The 19,415-nt window shown below is 40.7% G+C and overlaps 1 protein-coding gene across 1 annotated transcript in view; it reads left to right on the top strand.

Moving 5' to 3' along the window:
* Positions 1-19,415, top strand: part of ccdc69 (coiled-coil domain containing 69) — a 32,115-nt gene that overhangs the window by 3,221 nt on the left and 9,479 nt on the right. Inside the window, exons 2-4 of the mRNA XM_022211883.2 lie at positions 9,544-9,604; positions 18,313-18,482; positions 19,274-19,361. Coding sequence (XP_022067575.2) covers positions 9,544-9,604; positions 18,313-18,482; positions 19,274-19,361 — 319 coding nt within the window. The remainder of the gene's footprint in view (positions 1-9,543; positions 9,605-18,312; positions 18,483-19,273; positions 19,362-19,415) is intronic.

Genomic DNA, 19,415 nt, shown 5'->3' with positions numbered 1-19,415 from the left:
AAATAAAAAACTTCCTGACAAAATGAACACAAACAGACACAAAACAACCTCAGAGAGAATCACAGCATCTACAAACTATGAAAAAAGAGACAAAACTAAATGAAAACAGGCTCAAAATGAACACAAACAGATTCTATTTCAGAGCTAACAGAGGTTTAAAAAAGATCCCTGCAAAATAAACACAAATAGATGTAAAATTAACCACAAAAAGAAGTGAAATGACCATAATCATTGTTAAAAGAAGCAAACACACAAAAAACAGTTCAATTCAGTTTTATTTCTATAGCGCCAATTACAGTCAAATCATCTCAAGACGCTTTCCAGAACCCATAAGAACCCCCAGAGCAGGAAGAAGGAGACAGTGACAGAAAAACAGCCTTTAACAGGAAAAAAAACCTGGAACAGAACCTGGATCTTTATGTGGAGGAACCATCTGCTGCTGGAAGGAGGTAGAGAGGAAGAGAAGAGGTAGAGAGGAGTAGGGAACATAGAACACACAGGTGGATCCATGTATGATCAGACAGATGATTCATACAAAGTAGAGGCTAACATGTAAACTGATCCATAGTTTCCTGTTCTGGTGTACAGCTCTGGCATTAAATCTACTACATATACAGCTGGTAGTAAAATTCAAACAGTATGTAGAAGAGCAGATCAAGTATAGTGAGGGTGATGGAGAGACTGGTGGAAATGAGCAGCTGGAAGCAGAGGACTGGAGGAAGGTCAGCAGCAGCATCCCACAGTGGACATGATGGAGACTGGACCAGCTGGTGGAACATCAACCACAGATCTGAAGCATCCAGCTCTGGGACCAGGGACACTCAGAGAAATAGCACAGGGGGAAACAGAGTGAATGTACTGCAATAACGGTATACATATTAAATGTAAAGGTAGATAGAGAAGGGCTCAGTGCGTCAAGAGAAGTCCCCCAGCAGCCTATAGGCCTATAGCAGCATGACTAGAGGCAGAACGAAGGGACGACCAAGAGGGAGTCAGCTGACCCCCTCAGGGTCACCCAGTCAGCCCTAATATAAGATCTGTCAAAAAGGAACGTTTTAAGCCTGGTCTTAAAAATAGAGAGGATATCTGCCTCCAGAACCCAAACTGGGAGCAGGTTCCACAGAAGAGGAGCTGATAACTGAAGGCTCTGCCTCCCATTCTACTTTTAGAAATTCTAGGAACAACAAGTAAGCCTGCAGCTTGAGAGTGAAGAGTTCTACTAGGATAATAAGGTACTATCAGATCTTTAAGATATGATGGAGATTGGTTATTAAGAGCTTTATATGTCAGAAGAAGGATTTTAAATTCTATTCTGGATTTAACAGGAAGCCAGTGAAGAGAAGCCATCCATCCATCCATCCATCCATCCATCCATTCTCTATACACCTCTTTATCCTCACTAGGGTCATGGGGGGTGCTGGAGTCTATCCCAGCTGACTCAGGTGAAGGCAGGGGACACCCTGGACAGGTCACCAGTCTGTCACAGGGCTACATATACAGACACACAATCACACTCACATTCACACCTACGGACAATTTAGAGTAACCAATTAACCTCAGCATGTTTTTGGACTGTGGGAGGAAGCCGGAGTACCCGGAGAAAACCCACGCATGCACAGGGAGAACATGCAAACTCCATGCAGAAAGATCCCAGGCCGGGATTTGAACCGGGGATCTTCTTGCTGCAAGATGAAAGTGCTAACCACTAGTCCACTGTGCAGCCCTAAGAGAAACCAGTATAGGAGAAATATGATCTCTCTTTAACTCCCATCAGTACCCTGGCTGCAGCATTTTGGATAAACTGAAGATGCAAAACCTTCTTCAAAAGAAGCAAATGTATACACAATAGCCCCACAAAAGATGGAAATATCACAAAAAGAGGTGAAATCACTACTAAAACATGCAAAATCATCACCGCTGTCTGTGGTCCATCGTGGTCATTATCAGTTAGCTGCTAGCACTAGCTGTCTGTGGTCCATCGTGGTCATTATCAGTTAGCTGCTAGCACTAGCTGTCTGCGGTCCATCGTGGTCATTATCAGTTAGCTGCTAGCACGAGCTGTCTGTGGTCCATCGTGGTCATTATCAGTTAGCTGCTAGCACTAGCTGTCTGTGGTCCATCGTGGTCATTATCAGTTAGCTGCTAGCACTAGCTGTCTGCGGTCCATCGTGGTCATTATCAGTTAGCTGCTAGCACTAGCTGTCTGCGGTCCATCGTGGTCATTATCAGTTAGCTGCTAGCACTAGCTGTCTGCGGTCCATCGTGGTCATTATCAGTTAGCTGCTAGCACTAGCTGTCTGTGGTCCATCGTGGTCATTATCAGTTAGCTGCTAGCACTCGCTGTCTGCGGTCCATCATGGTCATTATCAGTTAGCTGCTAGCACTAGCTGTCTGCGGTCCATCGTGGTCATTATCAGTTAGCTGCTAGCACTAGCTGTCTGCGGTCCATCGTGGTCATTATCAGTTAGCTGCTAGCACGAGCTGTCTGTGGTCCATCGTGGTCATTATCAGTTAGCTGCTAGCACTAGCTGTCTGCGGTCCATCGTGGTCATTATCAGTTAGCTGCTAGCACTAGCTGTCTGCGGTCCATCGTGGTCATTATCAGTTAGCTGCTAGCACTAGCTGTCTGCGGTCCATCGTGGTCATTATCAGTTAGCTGCTAGCACTAGCTGTCTGCGGTCCATCGTGGTCATTATCAGTTAGCTGCTAGCACTAGCTGTCTGCGGTCCATCGTGGTCATTATCAGTTAGCTGCTAGCACTAGCTGTCTGCGGTCCATCGTGGTCATTATCAGTTAGCTGCTAGCACTAGCTGTCTGCGGTCCATCGTGGTCATTATCAGTTAGCTGCTAGCACTAGCTGTCTGCGGTCCATCGTGGTCATTATCAGTTAGCTGCTAGCACTAGCTGTCTGCGGTCCATCGTGGTCATTATCAGTTAGCTGCTAGCACTAGCTGTCTGCGGTCCATCGTGGTCATTATCAGTTAGCTGCTAGCACTAACTGTCTGTGGTCCATCGTGGTCATTATCAGTTAGCTGCTAGCACTAGCTGTCTGCGGTCCATCGTGGTCATTATCAGTTAGCTGCTAGCACTAGCTGTCTGTGGTCCATCGTGGTCATTATCAGTTAGCTGCTAGCACTAGCTGTCTGTGGTCCATCGTGGTCATTATCAGTTAGCTGCTAGCACTAGCTGTCTGTGGTCCATCGTGGTCATTATCAGTTAGCTGCTAGCACTAGCTGTCTGTGGTCCATCGTGGTCATTATCAGTTAGCTGCTAGCACTAGCTGTCTGTGGTCCCTCGTGGTCATTATCAGTTAGCTGCTAGCACTAGCTGTCTGTGGTCCATCGTTGGGATCTGCTCATTGTCCTGCAGTAAAACCTCCTGAGGACTCGTTGCTTCGTCTCTCGCTGGTTCAGGATCAGTTGTGTAACCAGGAAATCTGCGTAAATCTTTGATCGGCTCAGAATAGAATCGCTCTGAGCTCCCAGAAACACACCGACGGCTTCACTTCCTGTTATTTTCAGGACTCTGTCATTTTTAAAGCACATTTTGAGTCAGTCCATTTAATTTAAAAAAACCCCTGAAATTATAAAAAATTGTTCAAAACAACAAAATAGTGTCTCGAATCTTCTCCAAAGTTACAGAAAACCAGCTCAAAACTTTTTTTGCCCAAATGGTCCAGCGTCAGTCATTCTGAACAAAAGTTTTTTGTAATTTTGAACGTGAATAATGACGTTTTTACAGCCTCGTTTCCAGATTTGACCCGTGGAAACACTGCCTGCAGTTCACCTGAGAACTCTGAATTCTCTTCTGGTACGGCTGAATCCCTGATGGCTTCTCAGTTTTTCATTTTTTACAGAATGTGTTTTGAGCCAACAGTTTAATTTTGGTGATTTTTTTAAAAATTAAACAATTAGAATAAAGTGATTTTGCGTCATTTTCCTGATGGACCTGCTGAGGGAACCAATTTGTTCTTTTAATGCAAACTGAGATAAAACCATCCCTTAGACACATTACGACTACTGCTGGTACTACTGCTGGTACTACTGCTGGTACTACTGCTGGTACTACTACTGGTACTACTGCTGGTACTACTGCTGGTACTGCTGCTGGTACTACTGCTGGTACTGCTACTGGTACTACTGCTGGTACTGCTGCTGGTACTACTGCTGGTACTACTGCTGGTACTACTGCTGGTACTACTGCTGGTACTACTACTGGTACTACTGCTGGTACTGCTGCTGGTACTACTGCTGGTACTACTGCTGGTACTGCTGCTGGTACTACTGCTGGTACTGCTACTGGTACTACTGCTGGTACTGCTACTGGTACTACTGCTGGTACTACTGCTGGTACTGCTACTGGTACTACTGCTGGTACTGCTGCTGGTACTACTGCTGGTACTACTACTGGTACTACTGCTGGTACTGCTGCTGGTACTACTGCTGGTACTACTACTGGTACTACTGCTGGTACTGCTGCTGGTACTACTGCTGGTACTGCTACTGGTACTGCTGCTGGTACTGCTGCTGGTACTGCTGCTGGTACTACTGCTAGTACTACTACTGGTACTGCGACCACTACTAGTACACACAAACTGTGAAGAAACGCCAAAAGCAGCATAAAAACATTTTTAAAAATGAGCAAATTAAACACAGGTGATGGAAAAGCGACTACAAAGCGGATCTCATTAAGAGATTTAACTGAACACAGACAGAAAAAAACCCACAGAGATGAAGGACATGTTAGCATTTTAACTTAATAGTAAAGGTCATGTTAGCATTTTAACTTTCGCTGGAGCTAGTAATGGACATGTTAGCATTTTAACTTTAGCTAGAGCTAGTAATGGACATGTTAGCATTTTAACTTTAGCTAGAGCTAGTAATGGACATGTTAGCATTTTAACTTTAGCTAGAGCTAGTAATGGACATGTTAGCATTTTAACTTCAGCTAGAGCTAGTAATGGACATGTTAGCATTTTAACTTTCGCTAGAGCTAGTAATGGACATGTTAGCATTTTAACTTTAGCTAGAGCTAGTAATGGACATGTTAGCATTTTAACTTCAGCTAGAGCTAGTAATGGTCATGTTAGCATTTTAACTTTAGCTAGAGCTAGTAATGGACATGTTAGCATTTTAACTTTAGCTAGAGCTAGTAATGGACATGTTAGCATTTTAACTTTAGCTGTTACTGGTAAAGGTCATGTTAGCATTTTAACTTCAGCTAGAGCTAGTAATGGTCATGTTAGCATTTTAACTTTAGCTAGAGCTAGTAATGGACATGTTAGCATTTTAACTTTAGCTGCAGTTCAAGCACTATCAGAGAGTTGAACATGTACAGATTAGTTCTTCTAGTTTCTCACTATTAAATGTTGTCATTTTGGCCTTTTTTTGCTGCCTTTCAAATCCAGAAATTCCTGCACGACTGTTAATTTTGTGTACAGTAAAGTGGCTTCTTACTACAGGAAAACAAAGTAGAGTTTAAACTCTGACAGGACCTGGTGTAGCTCCTGTTGTCTGATCTGTTCCCTCTTCTGAAGCATCTGTGTGCTAATAGTGACTCACTGCTTTTTCCAAACCATCTGTAAGACAGTCGGTCATGTGACACAATAAACCAACAACAGCCATAAATCTACCGTTAACTATCCATCAACAACAGGAGGCCAGAGTTTCATACAAAATGAATACGCAGCAAATAAACCTCAATCCGTTTTAATGAAGCAGGAGCTGGTATTGATAAATCCCTAACAGCTCTGGTCTCAGTTGCACAAACACCAGCTTAGGCGTGGATCCAGACCCTGAAATGCTTTCTGCGTTGCCTCACACCATCACATTGCTCAAACACAGCGAGGCCAAACAATCACGCCCTTAAACGCTGCTTCATGGCTGGAATAAACACTTTAAACGCCGGTCTGCACACTGGACACCCGCCTTCTTCTCCAACCGTAAATATCTGGTTGAAACACGTCGACGTGGAGCTCGGCGTCCGACTGGAGGAAGGTGGTGCTGAGCTGAAGCATATGTTCCTGCAGGGGCCCTTCACTTTTTAAAGGGCCATAAATCAGAGGCGAGGCTGCCGTCTGTGTTTAAACAGAACTTCACCTCCAGGAAAACCTGACTGTACAGGAGCTCCTTCACGAACAGCAGGAACCAGATTCATCTAGAGATCATCTCACCCACTCCTAAAATTAGATTTATTTGGGTTTACGTTCTGTTAAAGTCAGTCAGTACCAAGTTTCTGTATTTTGCCACACTAGCTTAGCATCTTAACATGTTGGACCACAATTGAACTTTGACAGCAGAAAGACAATGAGAATAACAGTCAGCCGCGCTAGTTCATGCTTTTAAAGTGTAACTGTGTACACTTCATGTAGACAATTAAACTTTAGCTGTAACCAATAGAATGTATGTGTTAGCATTATAACTTTAGCTATAACTCTGTAAAAAGTCAGTGTTAGCATTATAACTTTAGCTATAACTCTGTAAAAAGTCAGTGTTAGCATTATAACTTTAGCTATAACTCTGTAAAAAGTCAGTGTTAGCATTATAACTTTAGCTATAACTCTGTAAAAAGTCAGTGTTAGCATTATAACTTTAGCTATAATTCTGTAAAAAGTCAGTGTTAGCATTATAACTTTAGCTATAACTCTGTAAAAAGTCAGTGTTAGCATTATAACTTTAGCTATAACTCTGTAAAAAGTCAGTGTTAGCATTATAACTTTAGCTATAATTCTGTAAAAAGTCAGTGTTAGCATTATAACTTTAGCTATAATTCTGTAAAAAGTCAGTGTTACCATTATAACTTTAGCTATAACTCTGTAAAAAGTCAGTGTTAGCATTATAACTTTAGCTATAATTCTGTAAAAAGTCAGTGTTAGCATTATAACTTTAGCTATAACTCTGTAAAAAGTCAGTGTTAGCATTATAACTTTAGCTATAATTCTGTAAAAAGTCAGTGTTACCATTATAACTTTAGCTATAACTCTGTAAAAAGTCAGTGTTAGCATTATAACTTTAGCTATAATTCTGCAAAAAGTCAGTGTTAGCATTATAACTTTAGCTATAACTCTGTAAAAAGTCAGTGTTAGCATTATAACTTTAGCTATAACTCTGTAAAAAGTCAGTGTTAGCATTATAACTTTAGCTATAATTCTGTAAAAAGTCAGTGTTAGCATTATAACTTTAGCTATAACTCTGTAAAAAGTCAGTGTTAGCATTATAACTTTAGCTATAATTCTGTAAAAAGTCTGTGTTAGCATTATAACTTTAGCTATAACTCTGTAAAAAGTCAGTGTTAGCATTATAACTTTAGCTATAATTCTGCAAAAAGTCAGTGTTAGCATTATAACTTTAGCTATAACTCTGTAAAAAGTCAGTGTTAGCATTATAACTTTAGCTATAATTCTGTAAAAAGTCTGTGTTAGCATTATAACTTTAGCTATAACTCTGTAAAAAGTCAGTGTTAGCATTTTAACTTTAGCTATAACTCTGTAAAAAGTCTGTGTTAGCATTTTAACTTTAGCTATAACTCTGTAAAAAGTCTGTGTTAGCATTATAACTTTAGCTTTAACTCTGTAAAAAGTCAGTGTTACCATTATAACTTTAGCTATAATTCTGTAAAAAGTCAGTGTTAGCATTTTAACTTTAGCTATAACTCTGTAAAAAGTCAGTGTTACCATTATAACTTTAGCTATAACTCTGTAAAAAGTCGGTGTTACCATTATAACTTTAGCTATAATTCTGTAAAAAGTCAGTGTTACCATTATAACTTTAGCTATAACTCTGTAAAAAGTCGGTGTTACCATTATAACTTTAGCTATAATTCTGTAAAAAGTCAGTGTTACCATTATAACTTTAGCTATAACTCTGTAAAAAGTCAGTGTTACCATTATAACTTTAGCTATAACTCTGTAAAAAGTCAGTGTTACCATTATAACTTTAGCTATAACTCTGTAAAAAGTCGGTGTTACCATTATAACTTTAGCTATAATTCTGTAAAAAGTCAGTGTTACCATTATAACTTTAGCTATAATTCTGTAAAAAGTCAGTGTTACCATTATAACTTTAGCTGTAACTCTGTAAAAAGTCAGTGTTACCATTATAACTTTAGCTGTAACCAGTAAACTGCTGTTAGCATTCAGCCTTACCTGTAACATATAAAAGCTTTAAATGAGCATTTAAGCTGTAGCTGTAACATGTAAAAAGTCTGTTAGCATTTAAACTTTAGCTATAACTCTGTAAAAAATTTTGTGTTGGCATTTTAGCTTTAGTTGTAACTAGCAAAGTTGCTGTTAGTATTTAAACTTCAGCTGTAACATACAAAAAACTCATATTAGCATTTTAACTTTACCTGTAACTAGTAGAGGTCATGTTAGCATTCCGCCTTTAGCTGTAACATGTAAAAGCTTTAAATTAGCATTTGAACTTAAGCTGTAACGTACAAAAATTTGTGTTAGCATTTAAAGTTTAGCTATGATTCGGTTAAAAGTTCATATTCACATTTAAACTTTAGCATGTAAAGTTTACCTGCAACATGTAAAGGTAATGCTCTAGTTTAATGATCACCAGGGAATCATTCTGATTTGTTCATGAATATTCAGTTCAGACTGCATTCGTTTAATTATTATAATAATAATTAAACTCTATTATAATAGTTATTGTTCCATCGGTCTTGGGGGACAGGTGTTCTGACGGTAAAGTGCTCCAGGTGAGGCGGCGGTTCGTCTCTGCAGGTCTGTGGACGGACTGAAAACATCCAGAGAAACTCAACGTCCTGCAGCTGAAGTTACGTAACGCAGGAATAAAAGAGGGGCAGTTCCAGCTCCAGTCATGTGGACACGCTTTCATAACAGCAGCCTGCTCCAGTTTAACCCCCAGACCAGAACCAGAACCAGAACCAGAACTCTCTGCTTCCGTCCAGGTTTATTATCCTCCGTGCTGTTATAAGTCAGGCCTGAACGGTGAAACGGCAGCGATGTACACCTCTGATGAATCAATAACAATCAGTATATCAGACAGACTGATGGTTTCTAACCGCCATAAAAACACAAAGCTGGGTTTCCTCCTCACCGGATCCTAAACAGCCGATCACAACTCTGCTTCTTGGCCCTCCATGACTCTGCAGGTGTCCAGACTAAGGTGTCTTCTTATTTATTGATGATTAATCAGTTGATAGACGTACATCACGATGAGACAACCTTTATTTATTTTATTCATTACATGTATTAGCAATGTGCTTTGAGTCACAGTAAAGCAGTAAAATTCAAGTCAACATTTTTCTTGCCGGTTTTTACCAAAGAAGATCAATAAAAATGATCAATAATTATTTAATCCTGATAAATCTTTCAGCTCCAACGCTGAGCCCTAGTTTCAGCTGTAAAAGGAAACGCATCATGTTTTTATTCCCGTCTTTTAAGCGTTTTCTGTTAAAGTTTGCTTAGTTTTCCTGGTGGTGTCTTTTCTGAGCAGTAGTGATTTCTTTCTCTGAAATGAAAGCTTCATTCACTCTGTCACTGAAACGTCTTCTCCTTGTTTTTGTCGTCCTCAGAAGAAAAGCAAATGCAAGAAAGGAGAGAAAGCTCAGAAAGGCAGCCGCCGAGATGAAGGAGGTGAGTGTTAGAAATGTCCCTATTACTGAAAGAAAAGCAGTTTTTCTTTAATGAAGATCACATGAAATGAGTGATAAATCCAGTGTAGACATAGTTAATGTGGTAAATGACTATTGTAGCTGTAAACAGCTGATTTTTAATGGAATATCTCCATAGGGGTACAGAGGAACATTTCCTGTGTTCTAATGCTACATTGTGTTAGCTAATGGTGCTGAAAGGCTCATTGATGGTTAGAAAACCTTTTTTCTGTTCTGTTAGCACACGGATAAACGTGTGAGTTTAATAGAGAACATGTAATTATCTATGTACGTATGATCTATACGGGTCTGTGGTGTGGTTTCCTCCTCTGTTCTCACACTCGTCTCTTCTTTCACTTCCTGTTCTTGTTTTCTGAGCCAAACGTTATGATTCAGTCTGACGGTCGGATGCTGCTGTAATGTGGTTAAAATACCAAATGTTCAGTGCAGTTTGTGCTGCTTCCTGCTTTATCTGTGACCAGGTTTAATCTACGATATTTCGTAGTTTTATTTCATTAAGCCTCTAAAGAGAATCGGCTGGATTAAACGATCAATAAAACCTGGTTTGTGTCGCCTCATTTCCACAGATCTAATGTTCATCAGGAATAAAAAATGTGGAGGATAGTAACATCCGTAGAAAATAAGATTAAAAAGCAAATAAAACTAGATAAAAAAGAACTCATGAAGGTATTTGAATATATAAGTACAAGAATTTAGAATAAATGATTAAATAATGTCTTTAAAACACTGAAGCTGAAATAAGAAGACATTTTTTTCTGTTTTTGATTGGAAGCAGTTCAGTTTTAGTGTGTTTACAGCTGCATATTTACCTGTTATTCTGTCTGTTTTGTCGACTGCTGTTTGAATTTTGCTGGATCTGGCGTCAACTTTTAGTTGTTTTTGAACTGGCTTCATAAATACATTTAACCTGATGAAGTTTCTTTAACGATCAATAATCCATTAATCATTAAGAATGAAATACAGTGGAGGGTTTTCCACAACCTAGTAAAACTGTTTTAGTTGCTAATGATCACCACAAAATCAGATTATATCAGGAACAGATGAAATAAGCACAAAGTTATTCATGTGATAAAATAAATAACAAAGTACAGCTCATTAATCCAAAATACTAAACACAGTAAACAGCTGCAGAACCTCTCAAACTGACTCCAGTTTTGACATAAAAATACTCAAACTGTGATCCAGCTGCTGAAACATCTGGAACAGACGTCCATTAATACTGTGGCCGCAACTTTATCAGTCCAGGAAATGTGCCAGAGTTTACTGTCGCCTCTGAACTGGATTCATGCTCGTAAACCAGGCCCAAACTAGTCCAACTCCAGTTCTAAAGCAAGTCAAGACCTTATACAAGTTTAGTCCCAAACCAGGCCCAAAGCCAAGTCCAAACCAAGCCAGATTAGTCCAGTACCAGGTCTGAAATCCAAAACGAGTCCAAAACTAATCCAAGCAATGTCTGAAGCCAATTCTAAACCCAGTCAAAGTCAAGTCCAAAATTTGTCCAAAACCAACTCCAAAACCAGATCTCAAGCCAGTTCTAAACCCAGCCAAAGTCAAGTCCAAAAGCACCCCCAAACCAAGTCCAAACCCAGGCCTGAAGCCAGTTCTAAACTAAGTCCAGACCGGTTCCATACTGAGGGCAGAGATGAACCTACAGCTGGGTTATACTTTCCGCACCAACGAGCCGTGCGGAAATGAGACGCTTGGAAATCCGTGGAAGAGAATGTGTGTGCGTTTGTACTCTGTGCGGCGTCTGCTCCCAAACTGCAGGGGGCAGTGTACAGCAAACACGTCTACCTGGTCTACTCTAGTGCTGAGCTGGAGAAGAAGTTTTCCGTTGTTCACAGCACTTACAACGCGGCATTTTACCAAATAGCTGCATTCCAGCAGCTCGTTTTAATTTCACACATGAATAGTTCATAACCCGGTTACCACGGTGATGTCTGTGTGATGAATCGTTTAACTGCACGTATTTCTAGATTCAGCTACCAGTAGCTCCTGGCCCTCTGCCACGTTTTTCCACGCAGCTCCATCCAAAAGTTAGAAACATTTGGAGGTGAGCGGAAATTTTCGATGTGAGAACAGCCGCTTGAGGGGGCGGAGCTGCTGAAATTACGCAATTTTTCCACACGAAGCCGCACGGACCTCGTGGACGCAGGAAGCATAAAACAGGCTTTAGGGTCACTTCAGTTTCCATGGAGACGGTTGCTTTGGGCACAAAATGTTAGAGACTTTATTTAATGACAGTAATAAACTGAACTGTCAGTGACAGACAGACAGCATGATGGAACAAACACACCTGTAATTATGAGATGATGTATGTGACTGTGAGAGCTTACTTTATGAGAAAACAAGTTAAACAGCTGCTTTCCACATTTCAACACCTTAAACATCACAAACAGTTTCTGTTCCAGGACCAGACGGTTTCTAGGAGAGGATCATCGCTCGTTGATGGAATCAGAGTTTTGACAAGTTTAGTTTGTTGCTTCCAGCTGTTTGTTGGACGTCTTCCTCTGAGTTTATTAAATACCTGCAGCAGGATCCAAAAGTGCTCCAAAACCAGGTCCCAAACCAGGTCCCAAACCAGGTCCCAAACCAGGTCCAAAACCAGGTCCCAAACCAGGTCCCAAACCAGGTCCCAAACCAGGTCTCAAACCAGGTCTCAAACCAGGTCCCAAACCAGGTCCAAAACCAGGTCCCAAACCAGGTCTCAAACCAGGTCTCAAACCAGGTCTCAAACCAGGTCTCAAACCAGGTCTCAAACCAGGTCCCAAACCAGGTCCCAAACCAGGTCCCAAACCTACTCTATAATCTTTATTCAGGCCAAGTCTAAAGCAGTCCAAATCAGTTTAAAACCAAACCGAGTCCAGCTGTCCGTCAAGCCGACCACGCCCCTTTATTAAAGAACTAAAAGATTTAATCTCATTTAAACGGTTGACTTCTGTCAATAATCTGTGTCTTCTCATCTGCAGAGTCCAGAACACTTTGTTGTTTATTTATGATCATTTTGAACCAATTTACGTCATTTTGCACAAATTTAAATTTATTTTGAACATTTTTCAATCATTTTGGACACATTTTGAGTCCTTTTAGGCGTTTGTTTAATAATTGTGGACAGTTTTAGTTATTTTAGACCGTTTTGTGTCATTGTGGACCATTTATGAGCCATTTTAGACATTTTGAACTTTATTTTTTTATGAATTTGAACCAGTTTGTCTCATTTTGCACAATTTTAAATGTATTTTTTTAAACATTTTTCAATCATTTTTTACACATTTCGAGTCATTCTGGACATTTGCTCAATCGTTTTGTCAAATTCTCTCATTTTGTGTAATTTTGGACCATTTGTGAGCCATTTGTGCACATCTTAATTTATTCTGGACATTATTCGTTTTTGGACGACTTTATGTAATTTTGGCTTCATAATAGTTTTGACATTTATTTTCAGTGTTTTGGACCAGTTTGTGTTGTTGTTTTGGAACAGTTTGTGTTGTTTTGGAACAGTTTGTGTTGTTTTGGAACGGTTTGTGTTGTTTTGGACCAGTTTGTGTTGTTGTTTTGGAACGGTTTGTGTTGTTTTGGAACAGTTTGTGTTGTTGTTTTGGAACAGTTTGTGTTGTTTTGGACCAGTTTGTGTTGTTGTTTTGGAACAGTTTGTGTTGTTTTGGAACAGTTTGTGTTGTTTTGGAACAGTTTGTGTTGTTTTGGACCGGTTTGTGTTGTTTTGGACCAGTTTGTGTTGTTGTTTTGGACCGGTTTGTGTTGTTGTTTTGGAACGGTTTGTGTTGTTGTTTTGGAACGGTTTGTGTTGTTTTGGACCAGTTTGTGTTGTTTTGGAACAGTTTGTGTTGTTTTGGACCAGTTTGTGTTGTTTTGGACCGGTTTGTGTTGTTTTGGAACAGTTTGTGTTGTTTTGGACCGGTTTGTGTTGTTTTGGAACAGTTTGTGTTGTTTTGGACCGGTTTGTGTTGTTGTTTTGGAACAGTTTGTGTTGTTTTGGAACAGTTTGTGTTGTTTTGGACCGGTTTGTGTTGTTGTTTTGGACCGGTTTGTGTTGTTGTTTTGGACCGGTTTGTGTTGTTGTTTTGGACCGGTTTGTGTTGTTTTGGACCGGTTTGTGTTGTTGTTTTGGACCGGTTTGTGTTGTTGTTTTGGACCGGTTTGTGTTGTTGTTTTGGACCGGTTTTGTGTTGTTTTGGAACAGTTTGTGTTGTTGTTTTGGACCGGTTTGTGTTGTTGTTTTGGACCGGTTTTGTGTTGTTTTGGACCAGTTTGTGTTGTTGTTTTGGACCGGTTTGTGTTGTTGTTTTGGACCAGTTTGTGTTGTTGTTTTGGACCGGTTTGTGTTGTTGTTTTGGACCGGTTTGTGTTGTTGTTTTGGGACCGGTTTGTGTTGTTTTGGACCGGTTTGTGTTGTTGTTTGGACCGGTTTGTGTTGTTTTGGACCGGTTTGTGTTGTTGTTTTGGACCGGTTTGTGTTGTTGTTTTGGACCGGTTTGTGTTGTTGTTTTGGACCGGTTTGTGTTGTTGTTTTGGACCGGTTTGTGTTGTTGTTTTGGACCGGTTTGTGTTGTTGTTTTGGACCGGTTTGTGTTGTGTTTTGGACCGGTTTGTGTTGTTTTTGGACCGGTTTGTGTTGTTGTTTTGGACCGGTTTGTGTTGTTGTTTTGGACCGGTTTGTGTTGTTTTGGACCGGTTTGTGTTGTTGTTTTGGACCGGTTTGTGTTGTTGTTTTGGACCGGTTTGTGTTGTTTTGGACCGGTTTGTGTTGTTGTTTTGGACCGGTTTGTGTTGTTGTTTTGGACCGGTTTGTGTTGTTTTGGACCGGTTTGTGTTGTTGTTTTGGACCGGTTTGTGTTGTTGTTTTGGACCGGTTTGTGTTGTTTTGGACCGGTTTGTGTTGTTGTTTTGGACCGGTTTGTGTTGTTGTTTTGGACCGGTTTGTGTTGTTGTTTTGGAACGGTTTGTGTTGTTGTTTTTGGACCGGTTTGTGTTGTTGTTTTGGACCGGTTTGTGTTGTTGTTTTGGACCGGTTTGTGTTGTTGTTTTGGACCGGTTTGTGTTGTTGTTTTGGACCGGTTTGTGTTGTTGTTTTGGAACGGTTTGTGTTGTTGTTTTGGAACGGTTTGTGTTGTTTTGGAACGGTTTGTGTTGTTGTTTTGGACCGGTTTGTGTTGTTGTTTTGGACCGGTTTGTGTTGTTGTTTTGGACCGGTTTGTGTTGTTGTTTTGGACCGGTTTGTGTTGTTTTGGACCGGTTTGTGTTGTTGTTTTGGAACGGTTTGTGTTGTTGTTTTGGACCGGTTTGTGTTGTTGTTTTGGACCGGTTTGTGTTGTTGTTTTGGACCGGTTTGTGTTGTTTTGGACCGGTTTGTGTTGTTGTTTTGGACCGGTTTGTGTTGTTGTTTTGGACCGGTTTGTGTTGTTGTTTTGGAACGGTTTGTGTTGTTTTGGAACGGTTTGTGTTGTTTTGGACCGGTTTGTGTTGTTGTTTTGGACCGGTTTGTGTTGTTTTGGACCGGTTTGTGTTGTTGTTTTGGACCGGTTTGTGTTGTTGTTTTGGAACGGTTTGTGTTGTTATTTGGAACGGTTTGTGTTGTTGTTTTGGAACGGTTTGTGTTGTTTTGGAACGGTTTGTGTTGTTGTTTTGGACCGGTTTTGTGTTGTTTTGGACCAGTTTGTGTTGTTGTTTTGGACCGGTTTGTGTTGTTGTTTTGGACCGGTTTGTGTTGTTGTTTTGGAACGGTTTGTGTTGTTGTTTTGGAACGGTTTGTGTTGTTTTGGAACGGTTTGTGTTGTTGTTTTGGACCGGTTTGTGTTGTTGTTTTGGACCGGTTTGTGTTGTTGTTTTGGACCGGTTTGTGTTGTTTTGGACCGGTTTGTGTTGTTGTTTGGACCGGTTTGTGTTGTTTTGGACCGGTTTGTGTTGTTGTTTTGGAACGGTTTGTGTTGTTGTTTTGGACCGGTTTGTGTTGTTGTTTTGGACCGGTTTGTGTTGTTGTTTTGGACCGGTTTGTGTTGTTTTGGACCGGTTTGTGTTGTTTTGGACCGGTTTGTGTTGTTGTTTTGGACCGGTTTGTGTTGTTGTTTTGGAACGGTTTGTGTTGTTGTTTTGGAACGGTTTGTGTTGTTTTGGAACGGTTTGTGTTGTTTTGGACCGGTTTGTGTTGTTGTTTTGGACCGGTTTGTGTTGTTGTTTTGGAACGGTTTGTGTTGTTGTTTTGGAACGGTTTGTGTTGTTTTGGAACGGTTTGTGTTGTTGTTTTGGACCGGTTTGTGTTGTTTTGGACCAGTTTGTGTTGTTGTTTTGGACCGGTTTGTGTTGTTTTGGACCGGTTTGTGTTGTTGTTTTGGACCGGTTTGTGTTGTTGTTTTGGACCGGTTTGTGTTGTTGTTTTGGAACGGTTTGTGTTGTTGTTTTGGACCGGTTTGTGTTGTTGTTTTGGACCGGTTTGTGTTGTTGTTTTGGACCGGTTTGTGTTGTTGTTTTGGAACGGTTTGTGTTGTTTTGGAACGGTTTGTGTTGTTGTTTTGGACCGGTTTGTGTTGTTGTTTTGGACCGGTTTGTGTTGTTGTTTTGGAACGGTTTGTGTTGTTTTGGACCGGTTTGTGTTGTTGTTTTGGACCGGTTTGTGTTGTTGTTTTGGACCGGTTTGTGTTGTTGTTTTGGAACGGTTTGTGTTGTTTTGGACCGGTTTGTGTTGTTGTTTTGGACCGATTTGTGTTGTTATTTTGGACCGGTTTGTGTTGTTGTTTTGGAACGGTTTGTGTTGTTTTGGAACGGTTTGTGTTGTTTTGGACCGGTTTGTGTTGTTGTTTTGGACCGGTTTGTGTTGTTTTGGACCGGTTTGTGTTGTTGTTTTGGACCGGTTTGTGTTGTTTTGGACCGGTTTGTGTTGTTTTGGACCGGTTTGTGTTGTTTTGGACCGGTTTGTGTTGTTGTTTTGGACCGGTTTGTGTTGTTGTTTTGGACCGGTTTGTGTTGTTGTTTTGGACCGGTTTGTGTTGTTGTTTTGGACCGGTTTGTGTTGTTGTTTTGGAACAGTTTGTGTTGTTGTTTTGGACCGGTTTGTGTTGTTGTTTTGGACCGGTTTGTGTTGTTGTTTTGGACCGGTTTGTGTTGTTGTTTTGGACCGGTTTGTGTTGTTGTTTTGAACCGGTTTGTGTTGTTGTTTTGGAACAGTTTGTGTTGTTGTTTTGGACCGGTTTGTGTTGTTGTTTTGGACCGGTTTGTGTTGTTATTTTGGACCGGTTTGTGTTGTTATTTTGGACCGGTTTGTGTTGTTGTTTTGGACCGGTTTGTGTTGTTGTTTTGGAACGGTTTGTGTTGTTGTTTTGGACCGGTTTGTGTTGTTGTTTTGGAACGGTTTGTGTTGTTGTTTTGGACCGGTTTGTGTTGTTGTTTTGGAACAGTTTGGGGACATTTTGGACATTTTCTTTTGTCATTTTTAACTTTTTTTTCATGGTTTTGAGCCAGTTTGTGTCAGCTTGCTCACATTTCTGTGAATTGAGGTGAAAATGACGGTAGTTGAAGGTCTGAGCAGATGTGAGGCTGAGTGAAGCGTCTGCTGTGAGTCACAGCTGGTTAGCTCTCGTTTCCTCCCGTTTATGAGCCGTTTGTTCAGTTAAACAGCAGATTCCTGCTGAAGTCCTCCCTCTGAATCACCGCAGGGGAAAATTACACGTTTCCTTCTTTTTATTTACAGGAACAGCTCAGACCTTTTTACACTTTATTGTTACGAGTTTCAGGTCTCGATGGATCAAACTGGTGCTTTTGGTTCACGTGCACTTTAAACCCTGAACTTATCACTCAGAGCAGCAGATGGTGGCAGAATCGCTTCGTTCCGTCTTTTGTTCGTCTCCTGCAGAACGTTTTGATGCCAAACATCAGCAGAAGAAACCAGAAGCTGCTCTTTCTTTGGTTATCAGTTCATCTTCAGACCTGTTTCCAGATTAGTAGAAAAAAATGAGTAAACCTTAGAAGCCAAATTAGTTCCTGTTTTTTAAACAGAGTTTTCTGATCCATGGTTTTATTGATCAGACTCGTGTTTTTATCTGCTGACGTGTTGAAATCATCAAACTGAATGAAGCGTTTCTGATCGAGTGTCGACATGTTTGTGATGTAACTGACAGTCAGAAACAGGTCCTGAATCTCCGTTATCGTTCACAGGCCTCATGTTTAATCTTCACTTTGGTTCATTTTTAAAGTTCTGCGCTTCTATGGAACCACAACAACCATGAAGAAATGTCTTCTGTGCAGCACTTAGAACGACAGAAATCAAGAAAAATACACATTTCTTTGATGATTTTTTTCAGAACTGGTCCTAAATGGCTCAGATTGTTCACATTTGTCCAGAATGACTTGAATCTGGTCTAAAATCAGATAAAATGCGTCCAGACTGACTCAGTTTCTCCAAAATGATTTGTACTTTGTGGTTCTTCAGAAATACTCAGAGTTTACCTGAAAGGACAAACTTTTTGTGCTTCCTTGAACTATTTCATACAACTCAAGACTTTTTATTTGACTTTTTTTTCATTTCGAAAAGATTTTCAATCATTTCTGATGTTTGTTTCTGTCATTTTGGACAAACTTTCACCCATTTTGAGCTTTATTTTTTAATGATCGTGAACCAGTTTGGGTCATTTAGTTTGAACATGTTTCACGTGTCGGCAGGTAAAGGTGCGACGGCCGAGCCGGACGTCAGTCTGGAGAAGCAGCTGGAGCGCTTTGAGTGGCAGCTGAGGATTTTAAAAGAGGCCAATGGGAACCCAGAGAGGGCGGAGCTACTGAAGGACCACGCCCATGAGGAAGTGTGTGCCCTCCTTCTGAGCATCCTGGACAAGGTGAGGAGGATTTATGGACCCATGAGAGTCATTCATCTACAGTAACGTTAGACCTGCTCAGAACCAGCTGGGTCTGCATCTACGGCAGCAACAGAAGACCTGCTGAAGGTTCTGCCTTCATAGCACGCATATAAACAACTGTGAATGCCAGTATTATGGGATGTTTCACAGCCTGAGCGGTTTAAATCCTACAGACAATCACTGGTTCATTGGATGTGCTTCTGTTTCTGATCGTTCACAGAGAAAACTCTAAAAAGCTCGTTCTGGGTCAACTTTAAGGCTCATGTTGGTCACAACTATTAGAGACAATGAAAGCATCGTTTTACACACATTTGGACATTTCTGGCAATTTTGGTTCATTTTGGAGACGTTTCAGAGGTTTTAGTCCTTTCTGTGATCATTTTGGCTGTTTTTTGTTTTACTGTCAGTTTTTACCAGAACTCAGATGTTTCCTCCTACATGTCATGGTTCTGTCTGCTGGACTGATGAAGTTCTGGAAAAGTCCATTAAAGGTGTTAAATGTGGAGCCTCCTCTGTGGACTGAAGGTAGAACTCTGACCACTGATGAAGGTACTGCAGATGAAGAACCAGATGTTCTAGAACTTTTGTCAGATTTGATTGGTTCTTATCTGGATGATTCCTGGAAACCTTCCAACCCTCCGTCAGCTGGAACGTGTGATCAGCAGCAGACTGTTCACGTCTGATTTCTGCCGGTTTTTAGCGTTCCTCGCCGTGACGCCGTTCAGCTGCAGAAACTCGTCAGGTTTTTAAAATCTAAACTTTGTGTTCAGGTGAGAACGGAGACGACGGCTGATCTGAACGTTCTGCACGAACACAGAAGTAAATCTGCCAGCGAGGAGCACGAGAGACGCGTGGAAGGTAAGAACGTTCTAGAAGATCCTTGGTGTTTGTTTCAGAGCCTTTAAAGTTTGG

Source organism: Acanthochromis polyacanthus, chromosome 10 (genome assembly GCF_021347895.1).
Source record: "Acanthochromis polyacanthus isolate Apoly-LR-REF ecotype Palm Island chromosome 10, KAUST_Apoly_ChrSc, whole genome shotgun sequence".
NCBI lineage: Eukaryota > Metazoa > Chordata > Actinopteri > Pomacentridae > Acanthochromis > Acanthochromis polyacanthus.
Note: the sequence above shows the minus strand (reverse complement) of the source record. Positions and strands in the feature narration are given on the sequence as shown.